This window comes from Aulonocara stuartgranti, assembly GCF_965226115.1.
Source record: "Aulonocara stuartgranti genome assembly, chromosome: 3".
Classification (NCBI taxonomy): Eukaryota; Metazoa; Chordata; class Actinopteri; order Cichliformes; family Cichlidae; genus Aulonocara; species Aulonocara stuartgranti.
Genome location: NC_138941.1, coordinates 69468444 through 69486925, shown reverse-complemented (window position 1 = coordinate 69486925; position 18482 = coordinate 69468444). Strand labels below are relative to the sequence as shown.

Here is an 18482-nt window from a genome sequence, read left to right as displayed (position 1 = left end):
CTGGAGTTTTCTTACATTAAAATATTCTGGGATTACCAGACTGTCCACATCATGTGTCCTACAAAACTTTCTTCCACAAATATACCCTGACATTAAACCCAAATAGATCTGAGAGCGAGTCATTAGTATCAGTACTGTGTGTGTGTGTGTGTGTGTGTGTGTGTGTGTGTGTGTGTGTGTGTGTGTGTGAGAGAGAGAGAGAGAGAGATATTCAGGTAACTTACTGGGTTACTGCACATGCTCACACCTTTTCAGCACAACAGGTGCAGTTTGGTGTTTTACTGCCTCCTGCTGGAACAATGATGGCAGCTCTCAAGACTTTATTGGTTATTGTCATTTCGTGTTACACAGCCTGAAACGAAATACTGTTCCTCAGCAGCCTCTACAGTGCAATAACCAATATATTTTAAAAAGAATAAATACAGTTTAAAGGGAATAAGTTTAAAAAAGAGCAGCAAAAAAGGCATAAATAGCTTAAAATCTAAGTTCTAAAAAAACCTCCAGTTTTTATTAATATTTTATTATTTATCAAATTATTATAAACTAAAAATATTTTTTACGTGATAAACGACTTCAGTGCTTCGTCCATGACCTCCTGAAGGCAAAGAGCCAATCAGCAGCTCTGAAACAGGAAATATGACTCATGGAGAAGTTCACAACAGTTTCAGCTGCCAGTTGTACTCATCACCATGGAGACGGTCTCCATGGTGGAGGCAGAGTGACAGTGTTGTAGATGCTGCATTTTGAAGCCTCAGTGTTTATGTTGTGCCCTTAAACAGGGGAAATAGTGAGGAGAGGTGAAAGAGCGGCACAGACACGCAGCTCTCACTCGTCTGTATTGAGTGAAGGAGGAAGCGCGCGAACCCACCTACTGGAGCCCTGAGGCATTAACAATGGATCGACGCACAATCAACCCAGGCAAAACTTTCACTACTTATCTCCCTCTATATTCCCACTGCATATTCTATTCGAAAACAGTCAAAGCAACAAATAAAACATTAATAAGGGCATGACATGAAATGTAAGGAACAGAGATGTACAACTTCAAAACTAATCAAATTTATGATCCACCACATTTATATTTTTGTTCACAGCCATGTACACATCAAACTCTCATCTTTCTGTCCAAAAACAAAACAAAAAGATTCCCTGTAAATTTGACCTTTTCCTTCAACTGTCCATTATAGCGTGGTCTTCCTACTTATCTTGACACAATACTCAGTCGCGTTGCCTGCTGCAAACTTAAAAGAAGTCTGACGAATGAAGTGACTGTGAGTGTGTCTGACGTCACGGTGTGTGTGAAAAGGTATCCAGCTGGGGCAGACATGATTCTGCAGGTCACCTGCCCAGTGGACAAAAAGAAATAAAATAGTTGTGTGGATGATATATGAATGATAATACGAAGAGCGTTTTGTGTCTCTCAGCCTGAAACAACTGTAATGCCACTTTCTGTTTTGGAGAAAGGACAGTTAAAAAAAGATGTGTGTTGCTTTAAGCAGTGATGAGAATAATGAAGATGTGATGAGAGAGCAACACAAAAGTATAAGTACAGGGATGATGCTCTTTACAGGAAGGGTCAGAGCAGACTCTACCTGCTGAGGCGGCTGAGGTCATTTGGAGTCCAGGGAGCGCTTTTAAAGACCTTCTATGACTCTGTGGTGGCATCTGTCATTTTTTACAGTGTGGTATGTTGGAGCAGCAGTTTATCTCCCGCCCCATGCATGTAGATGTTGCTGAACTGCAGAGCTGCTTCAGTGACAGACTGCTGCATCCTCGATGCATGAAGGAGCGTTTCCACAGGTCCTTCCTCCCTGCAGCTGTCAGACTGTACAATCTGAACTGCTCCCAACAAACACAGATGTTTACATCAGCGCTGTATCGTGCACTGTTTTATCAACCGATTCACACTACAACCAGGGTTGCCTCTTATCTGTATTTAATTTTATTTAATTTAACAACAGTATGGTACTCAGTTTTTGGTAACCATTGTCCTTCATGTAAATATGTAAGAATTGTGTATGTTTCTGTTCTGTGTCTTGTGTACTGTTTGTTTGTATATGTGTTTTCTTGCTGCTGTTACACCCAAGTTTCCCCTTGTGGGACAATTAAATTGATATAACAACACTCGTGGTAAAGTTGTGGACTGGAAGAATACCTGACCAAGATTATCTTGCAATGTTTTGCAGCCGCCAGTCAAGCCGGTAGATAAATGTCTGTGATTGTCGCAGGTGGCTGTGTGGCTGGCAGGAGCTCTTTCCTATCAGTTTGTCCCCACCTTCACCTATGGTCACGAGCTTTGGGTAATAACCAAAAGAATCCGATTCTGGATATGAACTGCAACTCTCTTTACATTGGCCTTTCCTCCACCCTTCTCGTTAGATTGCAGACTGTCCAGAATGCGGCGGCACGCCTTTTGACAGGTAGCAGGAAGTTTTCTTCCATCACTCCTGTTCTTGCTGGCTTGCACTGGCTTCCAATTAAATACCGTATTCAATTTAAAATATTACTTTTCACCTACAAAACCATTAATAACTTTGCGCCGAGCTACCTCAATGAGCTTCTCAGGTTACACACTCCTGTCAGAGCACTTAGCTCTGCTACCCAAATTCTTCTGGAGCAACCTCGTTCTCGGCTGAAGTCTCGCAGTGACCGCGCGTTTGCTGTAGCTGCCCCGGTCTTATGGAACAACCTTCCTGTCGCTATCCGGGCGTCTGACTCTATGCCACTGTTTAAATCACGGCTTAAGACTTATTTCTTTAATCTTGCCTTTCCACCCAGTTAACACTTGTGTGCGCTGGTACATTTTTTATGCTTGTGAACTACTTTTATATCTTATGATGGTTTTTATAATTGATACGTGCCAGGTCCTTTCTCTTTTCCCTCCCATCTCCCTTTTCCTATTTTATTTTTGTCAAGCACCTTGGTATACCCTTGTTTTTTTAGTGTGCTTTATAAATAAAGTTTATTTATTTATTTATTATTTGTTGCTGTTTAAGTTTGTCAATTTCAGACCTCTGTCTCTGAAGTTCAACGTTCTGCATTTCCAGGTCTTTCAGTTTTGCGACATGGTCTGACAGAAAAGAACATAAATAAGTCAATATGAATTTTATTTATCTGCATCATTTGAATCTTTTCATTTTTAGTAGGTTAGATTATTGAATAAATAATGAATAAATAATAAAAATAAAAAAATTAATGAGAAACGTTAGTGATAGATTCATGAAGTGACATTGATATCTCTGTAACAGGGGCTCATATGAAGGTTTCCTCATGCTGTCATTTTTCTCACTACCTGACATCATACTCTACCTTTATTCTCTTGTTTTAAGGTCCTGATTTCCACTTTCTGTTCAGCCACTGAGGCAGTCAGCTCTCTGAGCACAGCATGGACTTCCTGTGGACAGGGTTGCTGGTTTGAAATCTGCTGGTCAAGAATTTCATTATCTGCCTCTGTCTGATTTGTGGAAACAGAGCAGACCAGAAGCAACAGCGAGAAAAACAGCGTGATCTCCATTCTGTCAGTGAAAACTCAACAGTATCTGTGTGTCATCTGCAAACCTAACTGACTTTTATATTACACAGTACAGAGGGGAGGTCACTGTAGCATTAGATTCAACCTTATTCTAGTGAATCAGTGACTAATGTAATCTTTATGACTTCAGATGCAGTACAAGGAGAAGAACAAGTGAGTATCAATGATTGTCAACTGATAGTAAAACATGAGCATGTGTGTTTCCACCAACTGACCAGAGCTTAGAGGACAAATATCAAAATGTGTGTTCAGATACAGATGTTTAAGCAGCTGTGAAAGAACATATCTGGAAGTTTTTGGCACTGAGGAAGTAATTGCCTTTGATTATGGAATTCCTCTAATAACTCAGAGCAAAAATACTCTAAGCGACAAAATGCATAAAGTAATCTTTACAACTTTTACAAGGTACAAGACTACAAAGAGATAAACAAGTGAATGTCCATGATTATCAGCCGTTCATAAAATTAATCAGCACGTGTTGTTTTAGAAAATCCAATGTGAATGTAGGAACCATGAAGGTCACTGACATGGTATAACTTGAAGATGAACTTCTACTCTTCATGTGTAACATGACACTTGGTTGACCACCCTTCCCACTCCAGTTCAATAAACCACAGCTGTCCTTTTTTGTTTCTTTCTTCTCTGACCACTTAGGTGAGAAAGCTAGTGTTCAATGCTTTTCAGAGAATGAATTAATCTCTGACCCTTCCACTCCAAGCACTCCTCCAGATGCAGTGAACAGTCTTATAAGCAATACAAGAGCATGCTGAAGAGTCTTGGTTGCTAAATACAGCAAAAGTATTCGGCCCCCTTGAACTTTTCCACATTTTGTCACATTACAGCCACAAACATGGATCAGTTTTATTGGAATTCCACGTGAAAGACCAACACAAAGTGGTGACCACGTGAGAAGTGGAACGGAAATCATACATGATTCCAAACATTTTTTACAAATAACTGCAAAGTGGGGTGTGCGTAATTATTCAGCCCCCTTTGGTCTGAGTGCAGTCAGTTGCCCATAGACGTTGCCTGATGAGTGCTAATGACTAAATAGAGTGCACCTGTGTGTAATCTAATGTCAGTACAAATACAGCTGCTCTGTGACGGCCTCAGAGGTTGTCTAAGAGAATATTGGGAGCAACAACACCATGAAGTCCAAAGAACACACCAGACAGGTCAGGGATAAAGTTATTGAGAAATTTAAAGCAGGCGTAAGCTACAAAAAGATTTCCCAAGCCTTGAACATCCCACGGAGCACTGTTCAAGCCATCATTCAGAAATGGAAGGAGTACGGCACAACTGTAAACCTACCAAGACAAGGCCGTCCACCTAAACTCACAGGCCGAACAAGGAGAGCGCTGATCAGAAATGCAGCCAAGAGGCCCATGGTGACTCTGGACGAGCTGCAGAGATCTACAGCTCAGGTGGGGGAATCTGTCCATAGGACAACTATTGGTCGTGCACTGCACAAAGTTGGCCTTTATGGAAGAGTGGCAAGAAGAAAGCCATTGTTAACAAAAAACCACAAGAAGTCCCGTTTGCAGTTTGCTACAAGCCATGTGGGGGACACAGCAAACATGTGGGGGACACAGCAAACATGTAGGGGACACAGCAAACATGTAGGGGACACAGCAAACATGTGGAAGAAGGTGCTCTGGTCAGATGAGACCAAAATGTAACTTTTTGGCCAAAATGCAAAACGCTATGTGTGGCGGAAAACTAACACTGCACCTCACTCTGAACACACCATCCCCACTGTCAAATATGGTGGTGGCAGCATCATGCTCTGGGGGTGCTTCTCTTCAGCAGGGACAGGAAGCTGGTCAGAGTTGATGGGAAGATGGATGGAGCCAAATACAGGGCAATCTTGGAAGAAAACCTCTTGGAGTCTGCAAAAGACTTGAGACTGGGGCGGAGGTTCACCTTCCAGCAGGACAACGACCCTAAACATAAAGCCAGGGCAACAATGGAGTGGTTTAAAACAAAACATATCCATGTGTTAGAATGGCCCAGTCAAAGTCCAGATCTAAATCCAATCGAGAATCTGTGGCAAGATCTGAAAACTGCTGATCACAAACGCTGTCCATCTAATCTGACTGAGCTGGAGCTGTTTTGCAAAGAAGAATGGGCAAAGATTTCAGTCTGTAGATGTGCAAAGCTGGTAGAGACAGACCCTAAAAGACTGGCAGCGGTAATTGCAGCAAAAGGTGGTTCTACAAAGTATTGACTCAGGGGGCTGAATAATTATGCACATCCCACTTTGCAGTTATTTATTTGTAAAAAATGTTTGGAATCATGTATGATTTTTGTTCCACTTCTCACGTGTGCACCACTTTGTGTTGGTCTTTCACGTGGAATTCCAATAAAATTCTGTCTGGACAATGTCGTATCATGAGTAATAATTAAAAATAATCCATATACATAAAACAAACACATGCACACACACACAGTGACATTTTAGACCTTCAGAATACTGTATATACTTTGGGCATCTCGGTGCTGATCCAGAATCCTTACATTATTATTTATTACTAGAGCTACAATAATAAAGCAATGAGGAGGGGGAAGTAATAAATATGAAATAATGTCATTATGATGATTCCATTTGTTTCACTATCCACTCTGTGCAGGGCAAAGCTTATTACATGTTTAAACTGTAGAGATACAATAATTTTACTGCTGTAAAATCCAAATTTTGTCTTATTTAAAATATAAATCTAATATAATCTGCTTCTTAATGTATGTTCTTTAAAATACAGTGTGGCGTGGGTGTGGTCTCTGGCCAGCTGCAGAGGAGGGGTGACGCAGTGAGCTCCCGGGGCGGTGCAGGGGCGGGGTGAACAGGTGTGCTGGGATCTGACAGTGATTGTGTCTCTTTATATGTTGGCAGTGACAGTCGGAGGAGGAGGGCGGACATGACAGCAGAGAGAGAGCGGGAGTGTCTGTGTCCCTGTACAAACGCACAGTATTAAATATATAGTATTTATACAGTATTAAGTATATTGTTAGAGAATTGAGCCTGTCCACAGTAAAATAGTCACTTCTTTAAACTTAGTCCAAAATGGTGAGAAGAACCTTAACCTCACCTCAGAGTCTGACCTTAAACAACATTCAGTGTTCTGTTCTTCTTTCTGCTTTGTCCTCTCTTGTTTTCATCCATGTTTCTAGAGTTACATTTATTTATACTTTGTGTCGGCTCAGTGATTTATTTTTCTGTCTGCAGGTAGAAAAATCATTGACGTTTGCAGATGACACAGATGCTGTTATGTTTTCAGTGACTGAATGGAGATCATTGCAGTTTTCTTTGTTCTTTTTCCACAGATCAGACCACGAGCAGACTGCACTCCAACAACCCCGTCCACACTACATTTGACTGGTACTCACACTGCCCTTGAACATAAACTAAACAACATGTTGATTCCACCATGTTAGAAGATTTATAGAACTATCATATCATCCCCTTTATGCCTCCGTACTTAAGTAAGTACTTAAGTAAGTAAGTACTCATTCACCCCTCTTTCTGTCATGGTATAAAAAGCTCAGGTTTGCACAGACACACATACTACGTCTGAAAAGAAGATCCAAGGTAAAGTGTTGGGTCGGGTAGTGAGACTATGCTTAATGGTAATTTGTGACATGACAATATTGCTGTAATTTCCAGAGAAATTGATGGCGGAAGGAAGAAGATCTTGCACAGTTCATTTTGCACTTGCATTAGAGCATGAAGCAAAGGTGGAGAGTCAGAAGACTGAAACTGACCAGTTGAAACAACAGCAGTTTTTTTTAATCATACGCACTAAACTAAAAAGTGATTATTAAATGTGAAAAAATGTAAAATTGCTGTACTGCATGGTAATTGGTTTGTTTCAGTGTCATGGAGCTGCAGATGTTTTAGAACATAAATCCTGAAAAATGCAACCAAAACCACCCCAAAAAAATTATATACATATATATATATGTATATATATATATATATATATATATATATATATATATATAATTTTTTAGGGGTGCAACGATACACAAAATTCACGGTTCGGTTCGGTTCGATACTTTGGTGTCACGGTTCGATATTTTTTCGATACAAAAAAATGTTCATGCATTTTTAATTTGTCATTTATTAAAATTATAAATATATATTTTAACTCAAAAGTACAGTTTTTAAATTTAACCCTAACCCTTGTGCGTGTTTTTTATTTTGACAGCGAATGCGCACCTGCGGACCACTTATGTGCAGCCCTGGTTATTTAGCTCGTCATATTGCAGCCACAGAAATTCTTTTGTCCATGAAACCATAAAGCTGCACTTTCTTTTTGTCTTATAGTCTGATTTGTCATAACTTTTCCGTTTTGTGGTAAGCTTTTCTTTGGCTGTCACTTCTTCACCCTGACCTGTCTTATTTGGCTCAGCAGAACTGAAATGCTTTTACACACGCACTCACATAAGCTCAGCGATTCTCTGCGCGATCAACCTCTCACATGTTTAAGCTTGCTGCGGGAGATTTCACTTGTCATGTTTGCATAGTAAGCTAACGATTAATAAGACGATGTCAGAGGAATTGGTGCACAAATTATCATCACTCACAGATCAGTGCTGTCGCTCTCTATACACAGTTCGCACGATTGCAAAGTGAAAGCAAAAAAACAAGCGCAAATTCAAACGCGACTTCAATATGTCACATATTGACAGTGGCTCACCGATGCCAATGACATAATTACCCAGCTACATTTCTGAAAGAATGCAAAAGCATTGACATATATTTTTCCTACAATAGCCCGACGGGCAGGGAAGAGATAGATTTTGGTAGCCCGACTGAAAAAATCGCTAGCTCCGGGACGTCGGGCTAGCGATATTGCGAGCCCTGTATCTGATTGAGGAATCACTCATCTTTGGAAAAGAGAGTTTATTACAGAGAAATGGCTCTTTCCAAAATAAAAGCTATACTATCCGCTTCTTCTGGGCTATATTCTCAGCAGCATAAGGAGAATCATGTGCTAACAGCTGTCTAAATGACTCGGCTAAAGTTAGTAGCATGCTTGCTTTTTTTTGTCTGCTTCCACTTGTCTTTGCACTAGGATGATGTCGGCGTAAATGTGCAGTCATATTCGTTGTGTTCCCACTAGTGCTTTCAGGTTAATCTCGTTGAAATGACCTTAACGCCACAACACGGCAAATCTCCGTTAACGAGCTACCGCCGATCGCCCCGTGCATGGGGCTAGACGGCCAACACGTTAACGAGCTAACTGCGCTAACACACTAGTTCCCACCCATGTAATTGAGCATTGCATGGCACATCCAACATACTGTTTTACTTTAGTCCATGACTCGCTTACCTTCAGGGTCATACGTCACATTAAAACCAAAATAATTCCAAACGCCAGATCTGAATGAGGTTCAATTTGCCTGTTGCAAGTAGAGCTTAACTTCTGTCTCGCTAGCTTGCCCTGCGCTCTTCCTTCTGACGATGCTGTCTGTGTTGAGCGCTCAGTGGATCTGCGCTCGACAGTGCAGCCTAGGCGGAGTAGTCGAACACAGATTCACTGAGCGCTCAACACAGACAGCATCGTCAGAAGGAAAATTGATAAAATAAATTACAAATGTTGTATTGTTCGATACATATGCGTACCGAACCGAAAGCACTGTATCGAACGGTTCAATATCGATACGAATATCGTTGCACCCCTAATATATATATATATTAGGGGTGCAACGATACACAAAATTCACGGTTCGGTTCGATACTTTGGTGTCACGGTTCGATATTTTTTCGATACAAAAAAATGTTCATGCCTTTTTAATTTGTGATTTATTAAAATTATAAATATATATTTTAACTCAAACGTGCAGTTTTTAGATTTAATGTTGCTGAAACAACAAAGGGATAAAATAAATCTATCTGATCAAGAAATCACTCATCTTTGGAAAAGAGAGTTTATTACAGAGAAATGGCTCTTTCCAAAATAAAAGCTATACTATACGCTTCTTCTGGGCTATATTCTCAGCAGCATATTAAACATATCAGGTCCCCATAAGGAGAATCATGTGCTAACGGCTGTCTAAATGACTCGGGTAAAGTTTGTACCATGCGTGCTTGTTGTTTTTGTCTGCTTCCACTTGTCTTTGCACTAGGATGATGTCGGCGTCAATGTGCAGTCATATTCGTTGTGTTCTCACTAGTGCTGTCAGCGTTAATCTCGTTGAAATGACGTTAACGCCACAACACGGCAAATCTCCGTTAACGAGCTACAGCGGATCGCCCCGTGCGTGGGGCTGGACGGCGTCAACACGTTAACAAGCAAACTGCGCTTCACCTCTTCAGTTCTGAAAGCTGATGGAGAGTCTCGGGTGTTTATTAACTCCCAGTGAGGTTGTGATGCTGGCGGAGGTCCTGAGAGTGGATGACCCACCCTGCTGTCAACTGAGTTACTGAGGTCACATGGGTCAATGTGTGAGGGGGGGGGGGGGGGGGGGTGAATGGCCCGGAAGTGATCCCAGGACTATGTTATAGGTAGCCAACACTTTTTCCATGTTTGAACTTAATGTGACCACTAGAGGGAGGTATGTGCCTCTTAGTGCCATAAGCCAGCTGTGCAGCAGGCAGGTTGTTTGGCTTCATTTTTGCACAATGGGAGGAGGCGCTGTCGCGTCGTCCATGTTTTCTACAGTCATTGATTTGGACACAGCCAATGTGTTTAGTTTTACTCTTCCCCATGTGATGTCATTATGTCCATTTGTGTCAGCTTTTTTCCCCAGGTGCCTCCACTTCCCCATCACCTCATATGTGTATGTAAGTCTTCTGTCTCCCTTTGTTCATTGTTGCTTCGTCTGTGTTCCCACCCCCATGTCCTCATAGTCACAGAGTCATAGTGTGTGTCATAGTGCCCTCATATTATCACAGTATGTCATAGTTGTTCATAGGTTTCTTAGTTCTCCTGTCACCAGCCAAATAAAGGCTCGCTTTTGGTTTCAAGTTCCATCTCTCTGCCTATGTCTGTTCGTGGGTCGTCTACATACACTCCACAACCGAGACAGGAGAGGAACCTGATAACAGCTGAACGTTCTTTTGTTCACACGTAAAATAGGTGTGAAAGGCAAAATTATAAATTGTTTCTAAAAAAAATTAAATAAAGCTGTTTTATTAAATGAATATATACATAATGCAAATGTGCTCATAAATGAGTTGACTCTGTGTTTTCAGAGTTAACAGATTCATTCAGCGATATTGTCTGGATCTGAAATATTGCAGGTACACGCAGAGTGCAGAGGATTTTTACACATACACTGATAATTGTTTTCTATAAGTCTCTGGGTCAGGAAGTCCAAACATGACGTCCTGAACTGGGCCTTAGAATAAGCTGAAGGATAACATTAGATAATCAAGGCAGGATGTGTTTTTGTGTCCATGTGTTTCTGATTCCAGGAGGAGCAGATACCAGGTGAGGTCGGATGTGGACGGGGAGGATTCGCAGCAGACTGCCACGTTGGATTTGGGAGAAGATAATAATATTTTGTCATTGTCAAAGTATAAAAGCTGTACAGCCCATTTCAGGGTTAGGGTTGGGGTCAAAGTGAAACTAGAAATATTTAGAATCACAATGAGTTCAAAGCGTGAGGAGGTCTGATGTTCCAACAGTGTTCAGGATGAGAATTATTACCTGCAATGCTCCAGTTTGACCTCATGGTGGCAGTGCCGTCTCACTGTTATAATGGCTACACTCAGACTACAGGAGAGAACAAGAGGCTGTACTAAAACTCTGATGTTTTATCGTGTGTTTATGACATCATGCTGACGTCAGCCTGATAATACCTGTTGATTCAACTAAACAGCCAAGGTTTCCAAGGTTCTTAAATGAACCACAAACTACAGGGTAAGAGTGAGCTGCTGAAAGTCAGATCTGTTCTTCAAAGCAGACTTTCAGCTTTATTACAAACTAAGAGTCGGATCAGCACAAATACTGACACAGAGATGGCTGCTGGCACTGCGCTGCTCTGCTGCACTTTGCTGTTTGTCCTTGTCTTCGTCTCTGCAGGTGAGATTGAACTAAACTGAGGTTCTCTCTGAGATAACAAGAAGTACAGGAGGATTATTTTCATCTGGATTCAGTTTGTCTGTGTGTGAAGGAGACACCAGGCTGGGTGGACACTTAACATCTGTAATCCAGCTGTGACAGAGACAAAGAAGTGTAATGTGTGTGTCAGTGTGATGTGTTGTAGTGTCAGGAGTCAGTATGCAGCTACAAAGCTTCTTGTTCAGTGTATACAAACAGCTGTAGCTCCATAAAGGCAGCATGCAGAGACTCACAGTGTCTTATAATGAGAGGCTGCTTTCTCTCACACATTATGTTCACTTATTATCAGCACATGTTGTTGTTCTGTGGAAGCTAACATCTTGTAGTTTCTGACACTTTGCATGTTTAGCATGAGGCTAAAGTTCCCCCTCAGTGGGTCACTGGTGACCTGCTGGATGTTCAGAGGTTCATTAAATCCAACATGACTAAAAACTCAAATGTCAAAGTGTTGTTTCCTCTTTCAGAGCAGAAAACCATCACAGCTGAGTCTGGACAGGACGTCACTCTGACATGTCGAGCTCCAAACAACAACATTAGAGTAATAAAGTGGGAGAGATTTGACCTGGGAGATGATTATGTGCTTTTGTACCAGGATGGTCTCCCTGATTCAACACACCAGCATCCATCTTTTAAGAACCGGGTGGATCTGCAGGACAGACAGATGAAGGATGGAGACGTGTCTTTGATTCTGAAGGATGTGACGATTAATGATGCTGGAACATATGTTTGTGCTGTCTTCATGGAAGAAAAACGCTTGTGGAACAACAGCTACATCAAACTGGTTGTTGTTCCTCCAGGTGAGTGAGTAGAGTTGAGTGTGTGTGTGATCAGAGGTGAAGCTGCTTCCTGGTTGTTGATGTGTGTTTGTTGTATGGATGAGCTGGTGGATGTCAGAGGTAGACAGATGTTTCTCCAGCTGTTGTCTTTGTGGCTGGTAGTCTAGAGTTGTAGAGCAGCATTGTTTGGTTAGAGCAGAAACAAAGACATTTATGAATCCGTCTCTTCTTCTCTTGCTCTCTAACTCGTCTGTAAACATGTGTGGGGAAACTCAATGTTAAAGCCTACAGCTGGAGGGGGAGGGGAGGGGTGAAGCTGGTGGTTGTGAGTCTGTGAAAGTGAATCCTGCCGGTGCCATAGCTGCTGAAAACGTACTTAGTGCAGACACAAAACGTCCATCAGCTTCAAAGTGTGTCAGAAAAATGTCCACATGGTGACTGATGGATGAGAGAGGTCCCATTGTTGTTGTTGTGCACAAATCATTGAACAACACAAACACTTAGAGCTGCTTTCAGTGCTGCCTGTTTTGTTACTGCACACATTTCTGATGGTCCTACAGTCCAACGTAGCAAACGTCTCCCTGAAGCCTCTTCTTAGAGACCAAAGGTTGGATCAGAGCGAGCAGCTGAAAGGACACATCTATGAATGCAGTCAGAGACTTTCTCACAACCTCACACTTCATCTGGTCACATTTACACTCAGGTTCTCTGTTAGTCACTGAGATTACAGACTCGCACATTTAAAATAATCTGAATGTTGGATCAGATGAAGTTAATATTTTTTATTTCTTGAACATATGTTTAATTAGCATGTTGCTAAAGCTTTAAGTAATGCACTGGTGACCTGGTGTATGTTAACAGGTCAATTAATCAAATCCAGAATAACTCAAATGTAAGCTAAACAGCATAAATATTAAACATAAACAACATCATATTTCCCCCATGGCACAGTCCACTCAGCACTTCCTGGAGTTTCTCATTTGATCGTTCATTGACACTCATGACTTACAGAGACTCTGATCATCAAACACAGGAATAAAACAAGCAGTGAGCACAACAAAGGATTATTAAAGAAGGAATATTAACTCTATTCTAACTCTAGTAACTCTACACCAGGAAACCACCAAATCTTCTGCAAACGTGATTTTAACCAGTCAAAATGTTTTTGGATATTTATTCAGTGTAGAAACCTAAAAAGTCAGTTTTTTTTAGATGTTTGGTTGTTTTGAACAATTATATCAAACTGTAAGTATGATGTTTGGTATATAGTATTATATATTGCATGGTATTGATATATTGCACTGTTTGAAGTGCTTCGTATATAAAAGTAGTAAACTGTGTACACAGTGTTTGGTGTGACAGAGCTGTTGTCACTGAATCACAGGTTCAGATGTTTCAGCCTCATAATAAACAAACACGTTTTCAGAGACTCGAGGATTTGACCTTCCAAAAGTCTCAGACATGTTTTAATGAGCTCTCACAGTCTGCAGCCAAACAGGTCAAATTATAAAGAACAGCTGGATCAACCCAACATGACCTCTGACCCCGAAGCAGCTGTTAGACCTGTGTATTTGAAAAAAATTATGATTTTTTTTATGGTGAAAGCAAGATTCCAGACTGCAGTTTTGGTCAGATCATGTTTTTAAATAAAAAGCAGAAAAATCAACATTAACATTTTCTCACTTTATAAATGTTATGAATGATTTTTTCATCTAATCTCCTGAACTAGAAGAGGACACCTCACAGCTGTTTCTCACCTGCAGGTCAGCCAGGAGGAGACAGAGATGAACTGTGAGTCGGACGATCTGAGGACAGACAGAAACTCTCCTGAACATCCAGCAGTCGACTCTGATGATCATCATGTTCAGACTCGGACCAACAGTGTGTGTCTGTGCTGTCAGTGACTCTGAACTACAGTTTATTCATCTTGTTCATGAGATTTACTGACACAAAGTCAAACTGTGTTACAAACACACATGAATTTCTGATCTCAGAGTCAGTGAGTGTTGGAGCTTCAGGTTAGGCAAATTAACTATTTTATGTTGGTGTGATTGTTTATTAACTTCATGTGACTTTTTCTTCTTTAAGTACAGTCCACTGGAAAACACTTTGTATAAAATCATCTCTTTGGCTGACATTGTTTTTAGTTTGTAAACCAATCTTACCCAATTTAACAGATTGTACAAACTGTTAACGTCTCTCTCTGATCCTGCACTGAGAAGTTTGACAACCTCTTCAACTTTTCTTTAACATGACACACTGTTCAGCTCAGATTTAAACTGCTTTGACCTTTGACACCAGCAAAACATCCTGAACAACTTTGCTGGGTTGAGACCTGATTACTTTTCATAAACAGACCCATAAGACAAAAATATGAAACATATTTTCACATTTATACTGTTGTATAGATGATGCAAACTTTTGTACACTGATGCTCTTTTGGGTGAAGTTTGACTCATTTGTTTAGATGGATTTTCAGATCCACCAGTTTGGCTCAAGTTAGAAACATTGTGATTTTAGGGAAAATTGCCACTCATAATGTATAAATATACACATCATGTTTGTGTGGATTTGTAATGAGACAGCAGTGAAGCAGTGAAGTCATCCTGTTGCCCACAGAAACAGACTGTGAATTAGTAAAGTAACACATGGAGTGCATGAGGAACAAAGGTCATACATGTATCTCCTGAAGTGGATTCTGGGTCTCTGACTTCCTCCCACAGTCCAAAGACATCAACGGGTGTTTTTTATTTATCCGTGTATGCTGTGTGTGAATGTGTGGTTCCTACAGAACTTAATGGTCAGTAACACTAACATGTAAACATGAGTACATCACATCAGCACATGAAAGAACAACAGTGTGGCATTAATATTACAGCAGTGAGGACAGTGTGATGAACTGATGCTCTGATCTCTGGTCTGACCGAAGCTTTAACTCCAAACATCTCTCCACTGTTAGAGCTTCTGCACTGTTTCAGGTTCAAATCATGGTTGATATTTTCATGGCCTGATGGTGTGACGCCTCCACCTACATCACTGAACTGCTCCACTTCTGTACTCTTCTCTCTGTGGCCTTCTTGAAACATCCTCTTGGTGTTTGTGGGGTTTTTCTCAGTTCATGTGTGCCTTATAAGAGTTTGTTTTTTAAAGACAATGACAATCAGTGAATTCCTTCTGTGATTGAATGAAATATGAGCACTATGTAAGTGTGTAAGTGTTAATAAAGATTTACATGTACCTGTTGAATTCTCTTTTCATTGTTTTTGTCCCTCCAATAACAGACAAACCTCTGTTTCTGAAGTGCCTTAGAGCAACGTCTTCCTCTGTAACTGAATGCTGTGGGTAAACATGTCTTTACTTCTGTGCCTGAAAACAACATCTCCCTGTAGAAAGTGAAGGCTGAGCTCACTCAGATCACTCAGTCAGATCAACTGAGCTTAGAAATAAACTGATTTGTTGATTTTACAATGCTGTGATTGCAGCTATTCCACAACTCTCTCTGTTAATGGTACACATGGCCACTGATTAAATGGTCATTGATCAATCATCATTATTCTTTCGGATAGCGATTGAGATTGCGGATAGAAGTGGCAGAAATGGGCTTCCTCCAAAGAGTGGTTGGCCTCTGCCTTAGAGATAGGGTGAGCAGTTTGGCTATTGGAGGGGCTCAGGGTAGAGCTGCTGCTCCTTCACATCGAAAGAAACCAGTTGAGGTGGTTTGGGCATCTGACGAGGATGCCTCCTGGGTGAATTGTTCCATGCATGTCCCACAAGAAGGAATCGAATGGAACTGAAGAAATCACTTGGAAGAGTGACAAAGCATTTCTCCAATTGAATGCGTCCAGATAAACAGAATAAACCTTTTGTGACACTTTTATAATGTTCAACACGATTACTAACAGATAACACACCCAGTGCACTAAACTCACTGTGTGCAGGACTTTGTTTGGTGTTTACATAAACGGTAAATGGTCTGAATTTCTATAGCGCTTTACTAGTCCCTATGGACCCCAAAGCGCTTTACACTATATTCAGTCATCCACCCATTCACACACTGGTGATGGCGAGGCATACAGTGGGGCAAAAAAGTATTTAGTCAGTGTAGAATAAGGAGGGGATGTTTTTCTCATTATCATTTAATATTTTAATATGCCATTATTAGTTCATTAGAAGTATATAACCAGCTTTGCATTAAGCATAAATTGAAGTTTTTGATCTTACATTATTCTTTGCATTACAGTGATGGTGATAACTTTAATTTGATCTTTCTTACAGGTACCAGAATAATAACATGATTTTCCATTGCAGATGTAACCATGATCATTCCATACACATTGCAGTTGGTTGCTCATTCTAGAGTTGTGCTCAAGGTAATTAAAGGTTAAAAGCTACAGCCAGCGCGAGTCTGGCTGATCTATGGAGGGCAAAGGCTTTGAGCTTGGAAGGCCGCACGCGCTTACACAGCACTTATAAGATGTCATTCTTGGTGATTTTGTGCTTAGTCATGTTTTAATATGTTTTAAGTAGACGTAGCTGATCCAGCAATATTCATTTAATATTATATACTTGATTTAGAGCAATACACACTGATGGTCTTAATAAATGAAAGAGTCCTTGTAGCTGCCATGTTGTGTCTTAGCAGGGTACAGACGGTTCCAGGAGAAGGGGGGCAGGTAGCGTCTGCCCTCGGGAAGGAGACAATGTTATTCTTTGTGTTAAATAAAATTGTCAACATTGATTGTATTACACCTGTCACTACGCATGAGGGGGCGTTCTAATACCCTGATTTCATAAAACTATGGTGATGTGTTTTTTGAGATGAGATCTGAGACTGTCTGCATACAGTGTCCATCTCCCACGTGTGTGATCATTAAATCATCGTTTGACTCAACCCGACCGGACCAGTGTTGTTATTGTGGGTTTTTCCTCTGGTGTCCATCCCCAATATTCTGAACCTTAACATTTTGGGGGCTCGTCCTGTGGTATTGGGGTGGAAGTGTGAGGTGTGGACGGTCTGAGGTTGTCGAGCGGACAGGCACGGACCAGGGATCTGATGTGAGTGAGCTTCCCGGGTGCATCTAAAAGGTAAGGCACTGCCTGTTGAGTTGATTCCCAAATTGTGCCAAATTGGGCTGCATTAAATTAAAAGCCTACTCACTGACGTTGCTGGTGAGTGTCTGTTTTGATTTTGATGAGAATCACCGTGTGTTATGCAGTTAAAGTTGTTTAAGAGTATTTAATGAAGTTGAAGAAATATGAAACTGTTCCCAGAAGTAACAGAGAATGTTGGGTTTGAGTCCCTGGATATTGAGCTGAAGGCTCAGGTAGTTTGGTAGGGAAATTAGGACAGAAACTGTTCCCAGAAGTAACAGAGACTGGTTAATAGTTTTACAAATTAGGACAGAAACTGTTCCCAGAAGTAACAGAGACTGTTTAATTGGTCGTAAAAAAGTTATCTTTCTTCGGTGAGACCCGTTATGGTAAAATTTTTCAAAATCGGTTAGGTTAAAATTATTATAGGACGGCAGCCCAGAAGTCTGCTAAGAAGCACATAGCCCGGAGGTTACGCTCCCTCCTGGCCGTGGACGCGTGGTCTTGACCTGTCGGCGAACAGGGTTAGTTCAGTTTGGCTTAAACTGTGGGGTACAGGGCATCCTGAAATAAGCTAGGAGTTACCGAGACTCCTCATCGTTTAAAACGGTGTCATGTGCTTGTTTGGACAAAGTTAAATTGAGTTAGGGATTTAGAAGTTAGGTCAGAAACTGTTCCCAGAAGTAACAGATACTGTTTGATTGATTACAAAAAAGTGAAACTTTCTTCGGTGAGACCCGTTAACTTAAATTTGTCGAAATTTGTTAGGTGCTGAATCTGTCAGGCCTGTCAGTGATTGTAAATATAAGACGTCTTTTGTGAATAGAATTCTATCTGAGCTTTGTGTGACCCTGTGTGTGATGAGAGCGCAGCTGCAGCGCTGCGAGCTATTTTTAGACGGTGTGAACATGCAAATGAGCGTGTGGCTGGGAGGAAAACGGAGCTTTTCACTTCCTGCCCAGAGTGTGTGTGAGCCTTATAAGCAGAAGGCTTTTTATTGCTGAAAGTTTGTAA

At 41.0% G+C, this 18482-nt stretch overlaps 2 protein-coding genes across 3 annotated transcripts in view; one reads left to right on the top strand and one right to left on the bottom strand.

Moving 5' to 3' along the window:
• Positions 1–18482, bottom strand: part of LOC309693309 (hemicentin-2-like) — a 1543010-nt gene that overhangs the window by 1450563 nt on the left and 73965 nt on the right. The gene's annotated exons all lie outside the window — the stretch shown is intronic.
• The window catches only part of LOC309693680 (junctional adhesion molecule-like), a 93263-nt gene continuing 85637 nt past the window's right edge, over positions 10857–18482 (top strand). Inside the window, exons 1-2 of one of the 2 annotated variants that reach the window (XM_082513132.1) lie at positions 10857–11562; positions 12066–12398. In XM_082513132.1, coding sequence (XP_082369258.1) covers positions 11382–11562; positions 12066–12398 — 514 coding nt within the window. In that variant the 5' untranslated portion in view covers positions 10857–11381. The remainder of the gene's footprint in view (positions 11563–12065; positions 12399–18482) is intronic. The other variant, XM_082513133.1, reaches the window with a different exon arrangement.